The sequence below is a fragment of the Pelophylax lessonae genome (assembly GCF_965119305.1).
Source record: "Pelophylax lessonae genome assembly, chromosome: 2".
Classification (NCBI taxonomy): Eukaryota; Metazoa; Chordata; class Amphibia; order Anura; family Ranidae; genus Pelophylax; species Pelophylax lessonae.
This window is the reverse complement of record NC_138769.1, coordinates 262386538-262403299: the sequence shown is the minus strand read 5'-3', so window position 1 is coordinate 262403299 and position 16762 is coordinate 262386538. Positions and strand designations below refer to the sequence as shown.

At 48.5% G+C, this 16762-nt stretch overlaps 1 protein-coding gene across 1 annotated transcript in view; it reads right to left on the bottom strand.

The window, feature by feature from the left end:
* Positions 1-933: 933 nt before the first annotated feature.
* LOC309545377 (Krueppel-like factor 15) overlaps positions 934-16762 on the bottom strand; it is a 60538-nt gene continuing 44709 nt past the window's right edge. The window contains exons 2-3 of the mRNA XM_082244550.1: positions 11334-12386; positions 934-1531 (exon numbers count right to left, since the gene is read on the bottom strand). Of these exons, the coding sequence (XP_082100676.1) occupies positions 1357-1531; positions 11334-12289 (1131 nt within the window). The 5' untranslated portion in view covers positions 12290-12386 and the 3' untranslated portion in view covers positions 934-1356. The remainder of the gene's footprint in view (positions 1532-11333; positions 12387-16762) is intronic.

Sequence of the window (16762 nt, the reverse complement as noted above, 5' to 3'; positions counted from 1 at the left end):
CTTAGCGCAAATTACAGTTCAGGGGCTGTATTTGACCTGCTTTGTACTGCTGGTGTTTCTTGAATGCAAAATGTTAAATTAAGGTAATTTTAACTGCAGGCAAAGCAGATCAAATGTAGCCCTTTCTTGTCAAACCTTGCGTTTTCCTTTCATGCAGCTGCATATGCTCCTCGTTCAAATAGAATGAGGACTAAAACACCTGTCAACATGAACAGTGTTATAGGTTGGTTGTTGCATCCCACAATTATACTGTGAATTCATTTTTGTAATGTGGAATGGCACTTTGCCATCATGGACTACGCCATGGCTTCTACATTCCTCCTGCAAAGGCAGCTTCCCTTTCAGGAAATAGTTTGATAAGGTATATTATTTTATATATAAACACACACACTTGCAAACAGGGAAAGTAAGCGTTCATGGTCTTCATGCGAATTTGCCTAAGTACACCTGCCTATGTATATACATTTTTCTCTATTTCATATGCATTTAAAGAGATCCTGACAAGACAAAATCAGCAGCTCCCTGTAAGAAATAAGAGGTACTATACTCACCTCTCCAGTAGGCCAGGTATTCCTCCCTCCATTCGCACGCTGCAACCTCAATCAGTGTCTTCAGCAATAGACATTTCAAGGAGTATTGGAGGCCTGTGTCCACTGACCTCAGCATCACTGTAGGTGCGTAGATGCCAAAGGAAGAACCATGGCGCACTTGCAGAAGTATCAAATGCCAACAAACACTGATGGTGGCAGAAGCTTTGGAGGAGAGGTGTGATACACAAGATACTAGAGAAGTAGTAGAATATACAAACTCATCTCTTACAAAAAGCTGCTGTTTTTATTTCTTTAGAGACTTTACAGGGTCTGTAACAATACCCACAAAAATGTGGACATATTAAAATGAAAACAGTAGAGAGGGGGGTACACATGTATATTAACTCATTAAAACATAACTAAAACAAGGCTTTACACACATTTACAAATAAACAGAAGTACATAGTATGATACGCCAAAGAGATGACCAAATCATAGCCCACAGGATTAGAAACTGTCCATAAACCAGAGGTAGGGCAACATTCACAGGGATTCTGCTCCACACAGATAGACCAGAGACTTGGTACTTAAAAATGTAACCAAGTTGAAATACAGTATCCTGGCTTGTATGATTATTGTCAGCAAAGCCTGTAATACAGTGTTCTATAACATTACGCAGGCCCAAGTAGTCTTGATTTGATTATAGAGGCTATATACAGTAAGTGTTTTGCAGGTTATATCCAAGGACTGAGGGTATGTTATAGATGAAGCACCAAGTATTTTGGGCTGGCCAGTTAGTGGAAGAATACTAAAGAATAAAACTATATTAAGTGCTGGTTCGTGGTGTCCGGCAACCACCAACTCGCTGGCCGCGGTGTATCTTCATGTGTTTAGATAGATGGTCACTTCGGGCAAACTTCTTCTCACACACTGTACATTGATATGGCTTTACACCAGAGTGGGACCTCTTGTGTCTTGAAAGTTCATCAGAGCGAGAGAACCTGTGGAAAGTGCAACAGGAGTGATCAAATGGAAAACCAACATCCTCCAAAAGAAATAATTGTCTCAATGGTGGACACTTTACAACACTCCTCTTTTAAGCATATTAGGTGTGCTTCCAGTTGTCCAAATAATTTGAGACACATCCTGCATGTTCATCAACTTAGACCTATTTGGCACACGCCAATTGGAGTAAGGTCCACTAGCTATATGTAAGACACTGGTAAAAGGGAACACTTTTCTTCATTGGGCATTAGAACACTTGGCTGCCGAGAGATTGGCGGAGCAAGCACCAAAGAAGTGATTGTGAAGTGTGGTGCCTGATCTTGCCTGAAACAGTATCTGAATTATTTGACACAGCGCATCTGCAGTATGGCCATTAACATTCACGAATACCATCTCCAGCATTGTTGTTCCAATTAATGCACCTGTATGCCTTTCTGGTTCTTACATTTTACTGTCAAACATCGTTTAACAATGCTACCGTTTCATTTATTCAAAATGTCTTCCACTTAGAGAAGCACTGTTACAGCCAATACTGGAAAGCTGCAGGTGTTAAAAGATGACCTTTTACCAAATGTAAAGTGAGTCCCTTAATACAAATGGGTATTTTGATAATGCTGAATGACTTCATCTCTTCATCTCGCTCTAATACAGTAGATGGTCTTGAACACAAAAACAGTAAAACGTCTCTGGGTTAATAATTCTATCTTCAAACTCATAGAGGGATGAGGTAGGGATGCTCTTTGCCTACTTGTTTGCCCTAAACATAAACCAAGCCCTGAACAGCAGTACAGACATAACAGGTTCTAACCCTTCGCCACTCTACCCAGAGTTAGAAAAAAGTTTTGGTTAGACATACACTTTGAAGACCAGTTCACAAAGGAAAGCGGGCATTCCTGTGCATTCTGATTTGGCAGCAATTCAGTTAAATTGCGAAACGCATGGCAAAAAGTAGTGCAAGCATTCCTTTTTCAAATCATGCTACACCTAATCGCATTGTAATGGGGTACCATGCTGTTTGGTGGCCAGAAACACAGTGTTTGGGGTTCCATTACCAAAGAATGCACATCGTTTGGAGTGAACGATGCGTTTGGGGTCCCATTAACACAGAACGCACCTTTCCCACACTGCATTCCAGTGTAAGCCTAATAAATGTCAATTTTATTTTTATCAAATGGGAAAAACAAAAAACAGAATAGAGAGAAATGCTGGTTAATATTCGGGCACTTGGCTTTATTTACTGGAAAACATTTAACATACTCAAAATCTCAGGAAAAAAATTATTAAGCAAGATCCTAGCTGGAATTTGCAAACTACCTCTAATTCAACAATATATGCATGTTATCAGTACTAGATCAGGTGATGTAGCTCAGAATGTTTCCTCAGATAAATGATTACACTCCTTTGAAGCTGCATACAATGGCAAGAAAAATAGTTTTAACACCTGTGAGTTAACTGTTTTTTTTTTACAGTAATTTGCTAAAAAAAATGTGATCTGATCCATATCTAAAGCAGGCCATAAATTGTGCGAATTTGGTTGGAGGAAAGAAATTTGAACCCCTACGTCCTCCTAGAACACTGTGTTCATCGGACTCAGCGGATCATAGGTCAGGGTACTGGGCCACTGTGATTTGCCCTGGTACCATGTGATCGATGTGACCAATGACAGCGAATACTTGTCTAGTAGTAAACAATGGCTTTAATTCAGGATGCCATTATTTACTACTGTGATCTCTGATTAGCCACAGTGTTTACATGGTACAGGGCCAATCACAGAGGCCCTGTACCATGTGATAGTTGTGGCTAATCCCAGCAATCACAATAGTGACAATAGCATCATGAATGGAATACACAGTATAAATGATTGCTTATACAGTGATCATCACTAATAGGAAATCATAGTGTAAAAAATCCCCCAGAGCACTACAGTGTCACTATGGTGAAACTGCACTACTCTGGTGAGACTATGTAAAAAAAATGACGAAAAAAATGTAAGTATAACTAAAAGGCAAAACTTTTTTTAGTTTTGGAAAGAGTGAACAGGAATTATAATGCTTTTCTATTTTATTTCTGTCTGTGCCCCTGGTAAGGCGATTCACCCTCTCTATTCGTCCCGTTTACTATTATCATTGAAAGAGAAAGTAAAAGGAAATCCCAAATTCTGGATTGTCCCCAGAAAAGTAATAGAGGGAAAATCTTCAGATGGAGACACTAGTTATGGTGACCTGGGGGTCCCAAAGGAATTCCAATTAGTAGGAATTTCCTCTCACTTCCTAACTGGCTATGGGACACGAAGTTAAGGGAAATCTCCGTAATGGGACACAGATGACAAAAAAAAAATTTGACAGTGTTCCTAATCTCCATTACACAAGTCCCACTGTCAACAGACCAGTAACAGTAACCGCAGACAGTAACAGTGTTCAGGATCACCAGTGCAGTGTTGCCTCTGTCTGCTGCCTGTACTAATCCTGGCCTGTTTATTGACCATGTTTCTGCCTGCTGCCTGGACTAACCCTTTGTCTGTTGTCTGACCAATTCTCTGCCTGCACCTGAACTGACCTGTCTGCATGTCCCGACTGACTACGTTCCTATGAGACAGTCCCAGCCATCCCCTGTGGACAATTGCACTACTGGAACTATTTTGTTCTCTCTTTTTTTTAGCCTATTGTACTTCCTGGCTAGTGAACATGGCATTCATGGGGGTAGCCACATAGCAGTAGGCTAGGCTTGCTTGGCATATAGGAACTGGCACAGCTATAGGTAATGCTACACCAAGCTATATTCCCTGACCACTTGTAAAAAGGTCACCATAATAGTAGACTTTTTCAAAACAGTTGGTTGATTTGTGCGATACACAAGATGACACAAGTCACTCCAAAAAGTGCTATCACCATACTCAGGAGTAGCAGAATGTATAATAACTTGTAATTCTAAGTATTTCCATCCCGTGTGTGCGAAAAACCTTGTTAAAAATCGATAACTTTGTGTAAAAAAAAAACAATTTTTGTAAAATCTTACCGTGAAATTCCTTTCTCTGAGTCCTCTGACAGTCGCCGCCCACTCATTCAGTCTTCACCAATGGGTATTGACCTCTTATCCATAGGAGCAAGCTAGGCATAAGACTTGTTAAAAAACAAAGTGATTTACATAGACACACCAATGGGGGCTGTCCCACTGGTCCAATACCCCCCTGCTATCAGCCATCCCAACTCAGTTTGGTAGCAAGCAGTTAAAGTCCAAAGAACCCCAAATAGAGGGGCAGGGGCGGCGACTGTCAGAGGACTCAGACAGGAATTTTACGGTAGGATTTTACAAAAATTCAGTTTTCTCTTACGTCCTCTGACAGTCGCCGCCCACTCATTCAGTCTTCACCAATGGGATGTCCCAAAGCAGTGTAGACATGAGGGGTGGGAAACGCAACCGTCAGAAAGGCAACGCAGCACCCACCGCAGAGAAAGGAACCTTACGCAAGCAGAAAGGTATCCTCTGGGCAACAGAAAAGCTCAACTGGAGCAACAACCCAGGAAAGCAAATAAACAAGGGGGAAAACAACCCCAACAGCCAGGGCCCTGCAAAACTAGGGTCCCCTTAAGGCACTGCCGCACACAGAACTTTGCGGCCAAAGGAGGCGTCTGCCGATGCCAGAACATCAAGTTTGTAGAACTTTGAAAAGGTGTGCACAGGCGACCAAGTAGCAGCCTTGCACACCTGGACCACCGAAGCCTGATGTCGGAAGGCCCATGATTCACTCACCGCTCTGGAAGAGTGCGCCTTGACAGGGAAGGGCGGTACCCGTTCCTTAATCGAATAGGCCTGCACAATCGTCTGTCTGATACATTTTGAAATGGTCGCTGCAGACGCAGCCATACCCTTCCGAGGTCCCTCAGGAAGGACAAAAAGAATCCGACTTGCGAAAGGATTCAGTGGACGACAGGTAAACCCTGATCGCCCGGACAACATCCAAGGAATGTAAGGCAAACTCCTTAGGATGTTTAGGATTCGCACAAAGCGAAGGCAAAACAATGTCCTCATTAAGGTGAAAATCAGAAACCACCTTTGGAAGGAAGGACTGGTTGGGTCGCAAGACCACCTTATCCCTATGAACCACCAGGTAAGGGGAGCGGCAAGACAAGGCCCGCCAACTCCGACACTCTGCGTCCAGAAAAGCAACCAACAGCAGAGGCTAAGAGTAATCCCGGATGTTTTCAAAGGGAGAACGTTGCAAGACGGACAGAACCAAGTTCAAGTCCCAAGGAGGTAGGGGCACCCTCCGAGGAGGGGCCAAGTGACGCACAGCTTGAATAAAGGTGCGAATCAAAGATTTGGACGCCAATGGGCGCTGGAAAAGGACGGCCAGTGCTGACAACTGGCCCTTAATCGTGGACAACGCCAGGCGCTTGTCCCACACCAGTTTGTAGGAAGGCTAACACCCTCGCCACCGAGTAGGAACGAGGAGGGAAGCCTCTGGACTCACACCAGGCAAAATAAGCCTTCCAGGTACGGTAATAGATCTTACCGGACAAGGCTTTCCTAGCCTTGAGCAAGGTAGGAATGACCTCAGAAGAGAGACCCCTGTCTCTCAGGACCTGGCTTTCAACAGCCATGCCGTTAAAGCCAGCGACTGTAAAGCAGGATGGAAGATCGGTCCCTGAGACAGTAGATCGTCTCGTAACGGTAGCCGCCACGGAGGCTCGACGGCCAGTTGAATGATGTCCGCCAGTCCGGGGCCACCAGAATTACCAACTTCGGTTCCGAGACCAACCTGCGCAGGAACCTGGACAACAACTGAACTGGAGGAAAGGCATATATCAGACGATACCGGTGCCAAGGCACCACCAGCGCATCCGAGGCGTCTGCCAGAGGATCACGCGTTCTTGCCACGAACCTTCCCACCTTGTTGTTTAGCCGGGACGCGAACAGATCCACATCCGGGGATCCCCATTTCGCACACAGCATCTGAAAAACCTCCGGGTGCAGGGACCATTCCCCCTGGTCCAGGGTCTGGCGGCTCAGATAATCGGCCTGCCAGTTCTCCACACCCGGAATGTGAACTGCCGAAATCTCTGGGACGTGAGTCTTGGCCCAAGACAGAATGCTGGTCCCTTCCTGAGCCGCCCGGGCACTCCTGGTGCCCCCTTGGTGATTGATGTAAGCCACCGTAGTGGCATTGTCCGTCTGCACCAGTACAGGGCGGCCCTGAAGACGATCCGACCAATGGAGCAGGCACAGCCTGATCGCTCTCAATTCCAAGATGTTTATCGGTAGGGATGATTCCTCCACCGACCAAGTACCCTGGGCAGACAGGTTGCCCAGGACGCCACCCCAGCCCGACAGGCTGGCATCCATGGTAATCACCGTCCACAGCAACGGCCGGAAGGACCGAAGCCACCACAGAAGATCCACTCTGGTTTGGTGACTCAGAGACACCCTCAGGTCCAAGGACTGAGGGAGCCTGTCCCACCTGGCCAGTATCTCAGCTTGGAGAGACCGCGTGTGAAACTGTGCAAACGGTATCGCCTCGAAGGAGCTTGTCCTCCGGCAGAAACACCTTCGCTTGGGCGGAGTCCAAGACCATTCCCAAATATGGGAGACGAACCGAAGGAGACAAAGTCGACTTCTGAACGTTGATGGTCCATCCGAACTCCTGGAGCGTCTGAACCGTAATGGACAGATCGCTAAGCAGGCTCTGACTGGCACTCGATCTTAACAGGAGATCGTCCAGATAACCCAAGACCGCAATGCCCTGTGCCCGTAATAGGCCCAGAACAGGAGCCAGCACTTTGGTAAACACCCGTGGAGCCGAACCGAGACCGAAAGGTAACGCCACAAACTGATAGTGTTCCTCCGCGATAGCGAATCGGAGGTACCTCTGATGACCCTCGAATATGGGGATGTGTAAATACGCATCCTTTAGGTCGATAGAAGCCAGGAAATCTCCCGGACTCAGGGAAGCCACCACCGAGCGGAGCGATTCCATGCAGAATTTTTGAACGCGCACAAAGCGGTTGAGAGCTTTTAAGTCCAGAATTTGACGCACCTTGCCCTCCTTTTTGGGCACAGTGAACAGATTCGAATAAAACCCCCGAAATTTGTCCCGATGTGGCACCGGGATGATTACCCCCTGGGCGAGTAGATCCTGAACCGCCCGATGAAGGTCTTGCGGCCGATCTGGGGTCGCGAAAGGAATTCGATCTTGTAACCTGATCAAATGATTTCCTGAACCCACTTGTCCGGAATCCGGAGCAACCAAGGTTGGAGGAAACCGCGCAGACGTCCCCCCACCCCTGAAACGGGGTAGGGCGCCCCCTTCAGGCAGTGGTGGACTGTGCCGCCGCACCAGCCTGGGCGGCTTTTGGCTTGCCCGCCCAGGACTTCCTCTGGCCACCCTGGCCCTTGAAAGGTTTCCCCTTGTCCTGCGCCTTGAAGGCACAAAAGGACCCCTGATTTGGTTTAAAGGAGGGGCCCCGCTTACCGCGGAAAGACTTACCCCTAGGATTCTGGGGCAACAGAGTGCTCTTGCCCCCAGTGACACCTTTAACCAATTCATCCAGGGATTCTCCAAAAAGACGAGACCCAGCATAAGGGATGTCAGACACCGTCTGCCTGGATGTCTGGTCAGCCGACCAGCTTTTTAACCATATCAAGCGGCGATTAAGTACTGCGACACTGGATAAGCGCGCAGCTAGTGGAGCCTCATTTAAGGCCGCATCGCACATATACATGACCCCTTGATAAATCTGGTCCACCATCCCCAAGCTAGTAGGGGGGGACAGAATCAGCCACGAGGGTGCGTCTGAGCACCTTGGTCCAATCCGCCACGGCTTGAGCCACCATGACAGAGGCGAAAATAGGTTTCAGCATGGAACCCGCTACCATGTAGGAATGTCGGGCAAGAGATTCCAGCCTCCTATCCGTAGGATCTTTAAACACCGGAGAATCCTCTGTGGGTACCAGAGTGGCCCTGTTCAATCGGGCCACAGTGTGATCCACTTTGGGAGCCATAGACCAGCGCAAATCCGTAGGAGACGCAAAGGGGTAGAGGAGTTGAAACTTCTTAGGCACCACAAAAGTGCGCTTCAAGTTGCGCCATTGTTCATTCAGTTTCATGGAACTCAGCGGGGCAAGAAAATACCTGCGCCACCTTACGGGATCTGTGGGTACCAAAAGAGGACCGTTTTCCCGGAGGACTGGGTTCATCCTCTAAATGTAGTGTTTCCTTAACGGCAATGATCAGCGCATCCATAGCTGCGCAGTCCTCGCCTGTCCCAGGGGGGGAATCATCCACCCCGGTATCCTCCCGCCTCAGTCTGAGAAGAGCGAGACCCTTCAAGGGGCACGCTATCTACGGCAACCATGTGAGATTCAGAATCAGAAGAAAGAAAGAGCCTAGGCCTTTTTCTAGCATCCCGTTCTGTCATCAAAAGATCCACCTTGGACGCTAAATTTGCAAGTGCGGCAGTCAAAGCAGAAGATTCAGAGGAACCTGAATCCTCCACCAAAGCTGGGGGAAATTTGCTGTCCTGGTACTCCATAATAAAAAACTTTCTTTTTTTTTTTTATCCAAGGTCCTGGCCCTTTAAGCGCACCACGATCCTCCGCAGTACACCGCTATGAAGGATTCTGCAAGCAGACCCCCAAACAGGAATAAGCTGATAACCAGAGGTATTCCCACAAAAAAACAGCAAAGACAGACCCCACAAGTATTACCACACGCCTGCCGATCTCCTCTGTACAGAAAGAGGAAGTGATGTCACCGCAGGAGGTTGAACTAGGACTTCAGACTAAGGAAACATGGTTGCCCATAGAAAGTAAGGGGAGGCTCCGGGAACATGGCCGCCGACATGTGTTCAGGAGAACACATTGCCACACACAAGATGGCGCCATAAGGCGCCAAAATACACTACATACATCGCTGCAGAAGCGCCCACAGTGAAGCCAGACATGCTGCCCACACCTAAAATGGCGGACCGGTGGTCTTTAACCCCGCAGCGGTCGCCGCACGTGTCTGCACCTCCACACACACCATAAGTGTCACATAGGAGAGGGACCCCCACAACCCACATAGCGAACTAGCTGACTGAAAGTCCCCGCAGGGACCGGGAGAAAGGGAGCCCCAAAAACGCACAGACATTAGGGGATACCACAGACACACAGGACTGCCAGCCCCAGACAGAGGCCCCACACAGAATGTACTCACCGTACCCGATGGCGTGGGGTGGGTGCCTCACATTGACGGAAAACCTCCCACCCCAGATGGCGGGGGTGCCGTCAGCCAGAAACGCAGGACGATAGCAACGCACGGGAACCGTGGGAGAGACGTCCAGGCGAGATGGCCACCTCGCGGGCTTTCATCCCTGAGGACAGAGATGGGTCGTTTGTGAGGTCAGGGCGTACTCATAGCCTGCTAAACGCTCAATGGCGGGCTGGGATTCCATAAGGCCCTCTGTCCTGGGATACCAGGACGACCAGTGCGACTCCCAGCTCCGCGGCACCGTCATCATCTTGAAGAAGTGACTAACTAAAGGCTGATAAATAAACAGCTAGTAATGCAAAGAAAAAAACACATTTGCAGAAATAAAATTATACACAATAGAAGAAGGCTGAGACCGTAACCCCAGCACAGGGAGAGCCTATCTCACTCCTAACTAGGCAGAAGACAAACTGAGTTGGGATGGCGGATAGCAGGGGGGTATTGGACCAGTGGGACAGCCCCCATAGGTGTGTCTATGTAAATCACTTTGTTTTTTAACAAGTCTTATGCCTAGCTTGCTCCTATGGATAAGAGGTCAATACCCATTGGTGAAGACTGAATTAGTGGGCGGCGACTGTCAGAGGATGTAAGAGAAATTAATTTTCAGTCTGTATTTTCTAAAAATGTTTGGCAAAATAAATGAAGTTTTCAAAAGACACACCATACATCTTAGAAAATACATTGGGGTGTTTGCTTTCCAAAACGTGTTAATTTTGAGGGTGTTTAAACTGTCCTGGTGTGAAAAAGTCTCACATGTCTAGCATCCTCATACTCTGGAGGCATAACAGAAAGTGTTTTTTGGGGTAATTATAAGTATGCCTATGCTGTGTGTGAGAAATAAGTCATTAAAATTACATAGTTACATAGTAGGTGAGGTTGAATAAAGACAATAGTCCATCCAGTTCAACCTTACAAAATTATTTCATTTCTTAATTTTCACAAAAGATTGTGACAAAAATTACAACTTCACTATGCCTTGTACTAAATATCTTGGACTGTCTACTTTTCAAAAAAGGGTGATTTGGGGAGTATTTGTACTATCCTAGCATTTTAGGGCCTTAAGAAATGAGATTTTCAAATTTATATACCATAGTTTGTAGGCTCTATAACTTTCACACAGACTAAATATTATACACTGATTTGGAGACATTTTTACAAATGTTTTCTTAATAAAGGACCTGTCAAAAATGGTGTGCTGCTTTTATTAACATTAGTTTTTTTTTTTTTTTTAGTGAATTCACATGGAAGGGCCAGGATCTGGGGGTCACCTTGTTAAAGGGGATTCCAAATCCCGATAAGTCATCTCCCACACCCCCACAACCACTGGACGGGGATGTGAAAAAGAGGCTCATGTCCTCATCTCAATGGGGACAAGGTGCTTTGCCGGGCTTCAACATGACTTTTATTAAGCCAGACTTCCAGTATATAATCGTTATCACTTAACAGCAATGCATATATGGCATTGCAGTGAATATCATTGGTTTTGCATAAAAAAAAAGCATATACAATTTTATACCAAAGTCTAAAATAAGCAAGAATGACACCCTTACCTCCAACCACACTCAGGCCAGGTGCAGACATAAGGCTTCTCTCCTGTGTGCCGCCGAAAGTGTGCCTTAAGGTGTGAACTTTTGGTGTACATTTTGTTACAGCCAGGGTGACTACATTTATGAACTCTGATCACAGCTGGTGTTCCCTTTTGTATCTTCTGCTGTCCTTCACTCAAAAATACTCCTCCTATAGTCAAGGGTCGGACTGCCACTGGCAAGGGGGCAATTCTAACATACTTTTGGTCCCCAGGTGAAGTAGGCCCTGGGATCTGGGCCAATGAGAGGCTTTGGCCTTGTACGCTAATTACAAGCTGTGTAAGGTGTACATCACCTGTAGGGCTCTGTGTCAACGAAGTAGCACCAGGCATGGACATAGGCTGGATCTGAAGTATAACAGGAATACTGCCTGCTGCAGGTGGTGAACTGGCTGAAGTATCTGGTATCTCTGGGGTTGGAACATCCTCAGTTGGCTGAGCTGGGCCAGTAGTTTGAGTCACATGCTCATTTGTCATGCAGCTCTGCAGCCACGTGCCAGGAATGGGCTGCTTCTCAGCCAGTTCTTCTCTAATTAGACCCATGTTTTCTTTTAAAAACTCTTCAATTTCCTCAAGTGTAGGAGAGAAGTCCCCAGAAATCTGAGCACAAAAGTCTGGGAGTTTTAATTGTGCCAGTGAAGTGGTTTCCTTCGAATCCTCTACCGCTTTCACCAACTGGGACAAAAGAATTTCTTCAACTTCCTTAAGGCCACCTCTATCTTCACCATTCTCTTCTATGGAAACAGCTGTATTATTAAACTGTTCTCCCAAGGATGGAGAGGGGCTGGCTTGGTTTTCAAGATGGGTGAGCAACGATACCTCTCCAGAATGAGGTACTGCCATGTTGTGTTCACTAGGGGAAGCAGAACTTGAAAGAAGATCAGAGGCAGAAAGAGTTTCACTGCAATTTAAGGAAACCATTTTTTTTCCTTTCGAGGATCTCTGTACCCTTAGATATGATCAGATAGAGGCGCTGTTAAATTAAAATGAATTTAGCCTCAAATATCACTTCAATGATCTGTAAAAAAAAACAAGAACTATTTAGAATACCTAAAAAGTAGCAATAAAGAAAACATCAAACAATTACTAAAGATAAAACTTCACAAATAATCCCTCACTGGATTGGAGAAGGCAAGGTCATTACAAAGTTGTAACCAAATATGCCTGCAAAAATAACGGAATTTTTGTAAAATCTTACCTGTAAAATTCCTTTCTCTGAGTCCTCCGACAGTCGCCGCCTCTTCATATTCGTCACATATGGGGTATTAGACTTTGCTCCGAAGGAGTAGCTAGGCAACAGAATATGTTAACAATAAAGCTTTTAACATATCCCACCCTCAAGGGGTGGTCCCCTCAGTCAATACCCTCCTACTTCCTGCAACCATATCTCAGTTTTAGTGGAATAGTAGTAGAGTATACAACCAAACCCCAAAAGAGGGGCGGGGGCGGCGACTGTCGGAGGACTCAGAGAAAGGAATTTTACAGGTAAGATTTTACAAAAATTCCGTTTTCTCTTACGTCCTCCGACAGTCGCCGCCTCTTCATATTCGTCACATATGGGGACGTCCCAAAGCAGTGCAAACATGAGGGGTGGGAAACGCATCCGCGCCGAAAGGCAACGCAGTCTCCGCATCAAAGAAGGAACCTTACCAAAGGTAGGAAACCAGCTGGGCAACAGCAAAAAACAAGTGCTCAACAGGAGCAACAACCCAGGAAAAGACAAAAAACCAGGGGATACAAAACTTATCCCAACAGCCAGGAGTCCCCAACAAGGGACCCTAGGGAACAGCCGCACTAAGAACCTTGCGGCCAAAGGAAGCATCCGCCGATGCCTGAACATCTACTTTGTAGAATTTTGTGAAAGTGTGCACGGTCGACCAAGTCGCCGCCTTACACACCTGGGCTACAGAAGCCCCATGACGACAGGCCCAAGACGTACTCAGAGATCTAGTAGAGTGCGCCTTCACAGGCACAGGGGGAACCTTCCCCTGCAAAGCATAGGCCTGTTCAATGGTCTGCCTGATCCATTTGGCGATGGTAGAGGCCGAAGCCGCCATGCCCTTCCGAGGACCCTCTGGAAGAACAAACAAGGAGTCCGTCTTTCGAAAAGACTCAGTCGATTTAAGGTAAACCCTAATCGCCCGAACAACATCCAGAGAGTGCAATCTCACCTCCTTTGGATGTTTAGGCTTCGTGCACAACGAAGGCAAGACAATATCCTCATTAAGATGGAATTCCGAAACTCGTTTCGGAAGAAAAGAAGGATTAGGTCGCAAGACCACCTTATCCAAATGAATAACCAGGTACGGAGACTTGCAGGACAAAGCCGCCAGCTCCGACACTCTGCGAGCCGAAGTGATCGCCACCAAAAAGGCGACCTTTTTGGACAACATAGACAACGAGATCTCCCTGATCTGTTCAAAAGGAGCACGTTGTAACACAGATAGAACGAGATTCAAGTCCCAAGGGGGCAGAGGATCCCGCCTCGGGGGAACCAGATGCCGCACACCCTGAACAAAGGTGCCAACCAATGGGTTGGAAGCCACGGGACGTTGAAACAGAACGGCCAGAGCAGACACCTGACCCTTTATCGTAGCCAGCGCCAAACGCTGATCAACACCCGTTTGAAGGAAAGACAGCACACGGGACACCGAGTACGTGCGGGGTGAAAACCCCCTGGACTCACACCAGGCAAAATAGGCCTTCCAAGTACGGTAATAAACCTTCCCCGAGGAAGACTTCCTCGCGTTGATTAAAGTATGAACGACCTCCGGAGAGAGACCCCTCTCCTTCAGGACCTCGGTCTCAACAGCCAGGCCGTCAAAGCCAGCGACTGTAAAGCAGGATGGTATATCGGTCCTTGAGACAGTAGATCGTCTCGAAGAGGCAGACGCCACGGACCGCCAGATTCACGAGGTCTGCGTACCAGGACCGGCGAGGCCAGTCCGGTGCCACAAGAATCACCGTGTTGCGTTCCGAATGTAACCTGCGAAGGAACCTGGACAGCAACTGAATCGGTGGAAACGCGTACATCAGCCTGTACTGATGCCACGGGGCCACTAACGCGTCCGACGCGTCTGCCCGAGGGTCGCGCGTCCTTGCCACGAACCTCATCACCTTGTTGTTGAGACGAGACGCGAACAGGTCCACATCTGGAAGACCCCACTTCGCGCACAACATCTGGAAGACAGCCGGATGGAGAGACCATTCCCCCTGATCCAGGGTCTGGCGACTCAGATAGTCCGCCTGCCAGTTCTCCACACCCGGAATGTGAACCGCCGTTATCGCCGGGACATGAGTCTCGGCCCAAGACAGAATGTCGGCCACTTCTCGAGCCGCTCGGGCACTCCTGGTGCCCCCTTGGTGGTTGATGTAGGCCACCGCCGTGGCATTGTCCGTCTGCACCCGAACCGGGCAACCCTGCAGCCGGTCCGTCCAGCGATGAAGACAGAGACTTATCGCACGCAATTCCAGAATGTTGATCGGAAGGGAAGACTCCCCCTCCGACCAAGTCCCCTGAGCGGACAGAACGCCCAGAACACCACCCCAGCCCGACAGGCTGGCATCCGTGGTGATCACCGTCCACGAGATCGGACGAAACGACTTGCCCCCGGACACCAACGGGGACTGGAGCCACCACAGAAGGTTTTCCCTGGTGCGAAGACTCAACGAGATTTGAAGATCCAGAGATTGAGGTCGCCCGTCCCACCTGGACAGGATCTCCGCTTGGAGACCCCGCGTGTGAAACTGGGCGAAAGGAATCGCCTCGAAGGCCGAGACCATCAATCCCAGACATCTCATACACGTCCGCAGAGACGAGTTCGGAACGTCCCTGAGGGACCTGACTTCCTCCCGGAGAGTCCTGAGTTTGTCTTCCGGCAGGAAGACCTTCGCCTGCACCGAGTCCAGTATCATTCCCAGATAGGGGAGACGAACCGACGGACTCAGTGTCGACTTTGGAAAATTTATCGTCCAACCAAACTCCTGCAGAGTTTGCATCGTGACAGACAGGTCCTCCTCCAGACCCTGGCTGGTCGCAGACCGAACCAGAATGTCGTCCAGATACCCCAGGACAGAAACGCCCTGGGCCCTCAATAATGCCAGAACCGGTGCAAGCACCTTGGTGAAGACCCGCGGAGCCGAGGCGAGACCAAAAGGCAACGCCACGAACTGGTAGTGATCCCCCGCAATGGCAAATCGAAGGTACCTCTGATGACCCTCGAATATGGGGATGTGAAGGTACGCATCCTTCAAATCGATGGAGGCCATGAATTCCCCCGGAACCAGGGCAGCCACCACCGACCGCAGGGATTCCATGCGGAACTTGCGAACCCGCACAGAGCGGTTCAGAGCCTTCAAGTCCAGAATCGGGCGAACCTTGCCCTCCTTTCTGGGCACGGTGAACAGACTGGGCACCGGAACCACCACTCCCTGAGCCCTCAGGTCCCGCACCGCCAGGTGCAGGTCCCGCAAGCGCTCTGGAGACAGCTGAAGATTTGAGGGAAAAAAATCTGCTCTCCGGCCGAGAGAGAAACTCGATCTTGTAACCAGATCGAACGATTTCCAGAACCCATCTGTCCCGCACACGGGCCAACCAGGGCTGAAGAAAACCGAGCAAGCGTCCCCCCACCCCAAAACTGGGTGAGGGCGCCCCTTCAGGCCGAACTGTTATGGGCTGCAGGTCCGGATTGGCCGGACTTCTGTTTACCAGACCAGGGCTTCTTCTGAGAGCCTTGACCTTTGAACGGTTTGCCCTTGTAGTGCGGCCGAAAGGCACGAAAGGACCCCTGAGGGGGCCGAAAATTAGCATGCTTCTTCCCAGAAGCCCCCTTAGCCTTGGGGAAATGGGGCAAGAGAGTGCTCTTACCCCCGGTGATCCCCTTAATCAACACATCTAGGGACTCCCCAAAAAGGCGAGACCCATCATAAGGCAGATTGGCTAAGGTCTTACGTGAAGATTGGTCCACCGACCAACATTTTAACCAAACCAGGCGACGAGACAACACCGCCACGCTGTGCACACGTGCAGCCAACGGAATCAGGTCCAGGTCCGCATCACACAGATACATGACACCCTGGTGGATCTGATCCACCATATCCAGGGTCGCCGGCGAGGCCGAATCGGCCACTAGGACGCGCCTAAGCATCTGCGTCCAACTTGCAATCGCCTGGGCCGCCATGAGAGAAGCAAACAGAGCCTTAAGCATAGAACCCGTAACAGAATAAGTATGACGGGCAAGAGACTCCAGTCTCCTATCCGTGGCATCACGGAAAACAGGGGAACCCTCTGCAGGAATCGCAGTGGCTTTGTTCAAAACCGCAATTGCATGATCCACTGGTGGAGGCACACACCACCTTTCATCAGTGGCAGGCGAAAAAGGATAACGCAGCTTG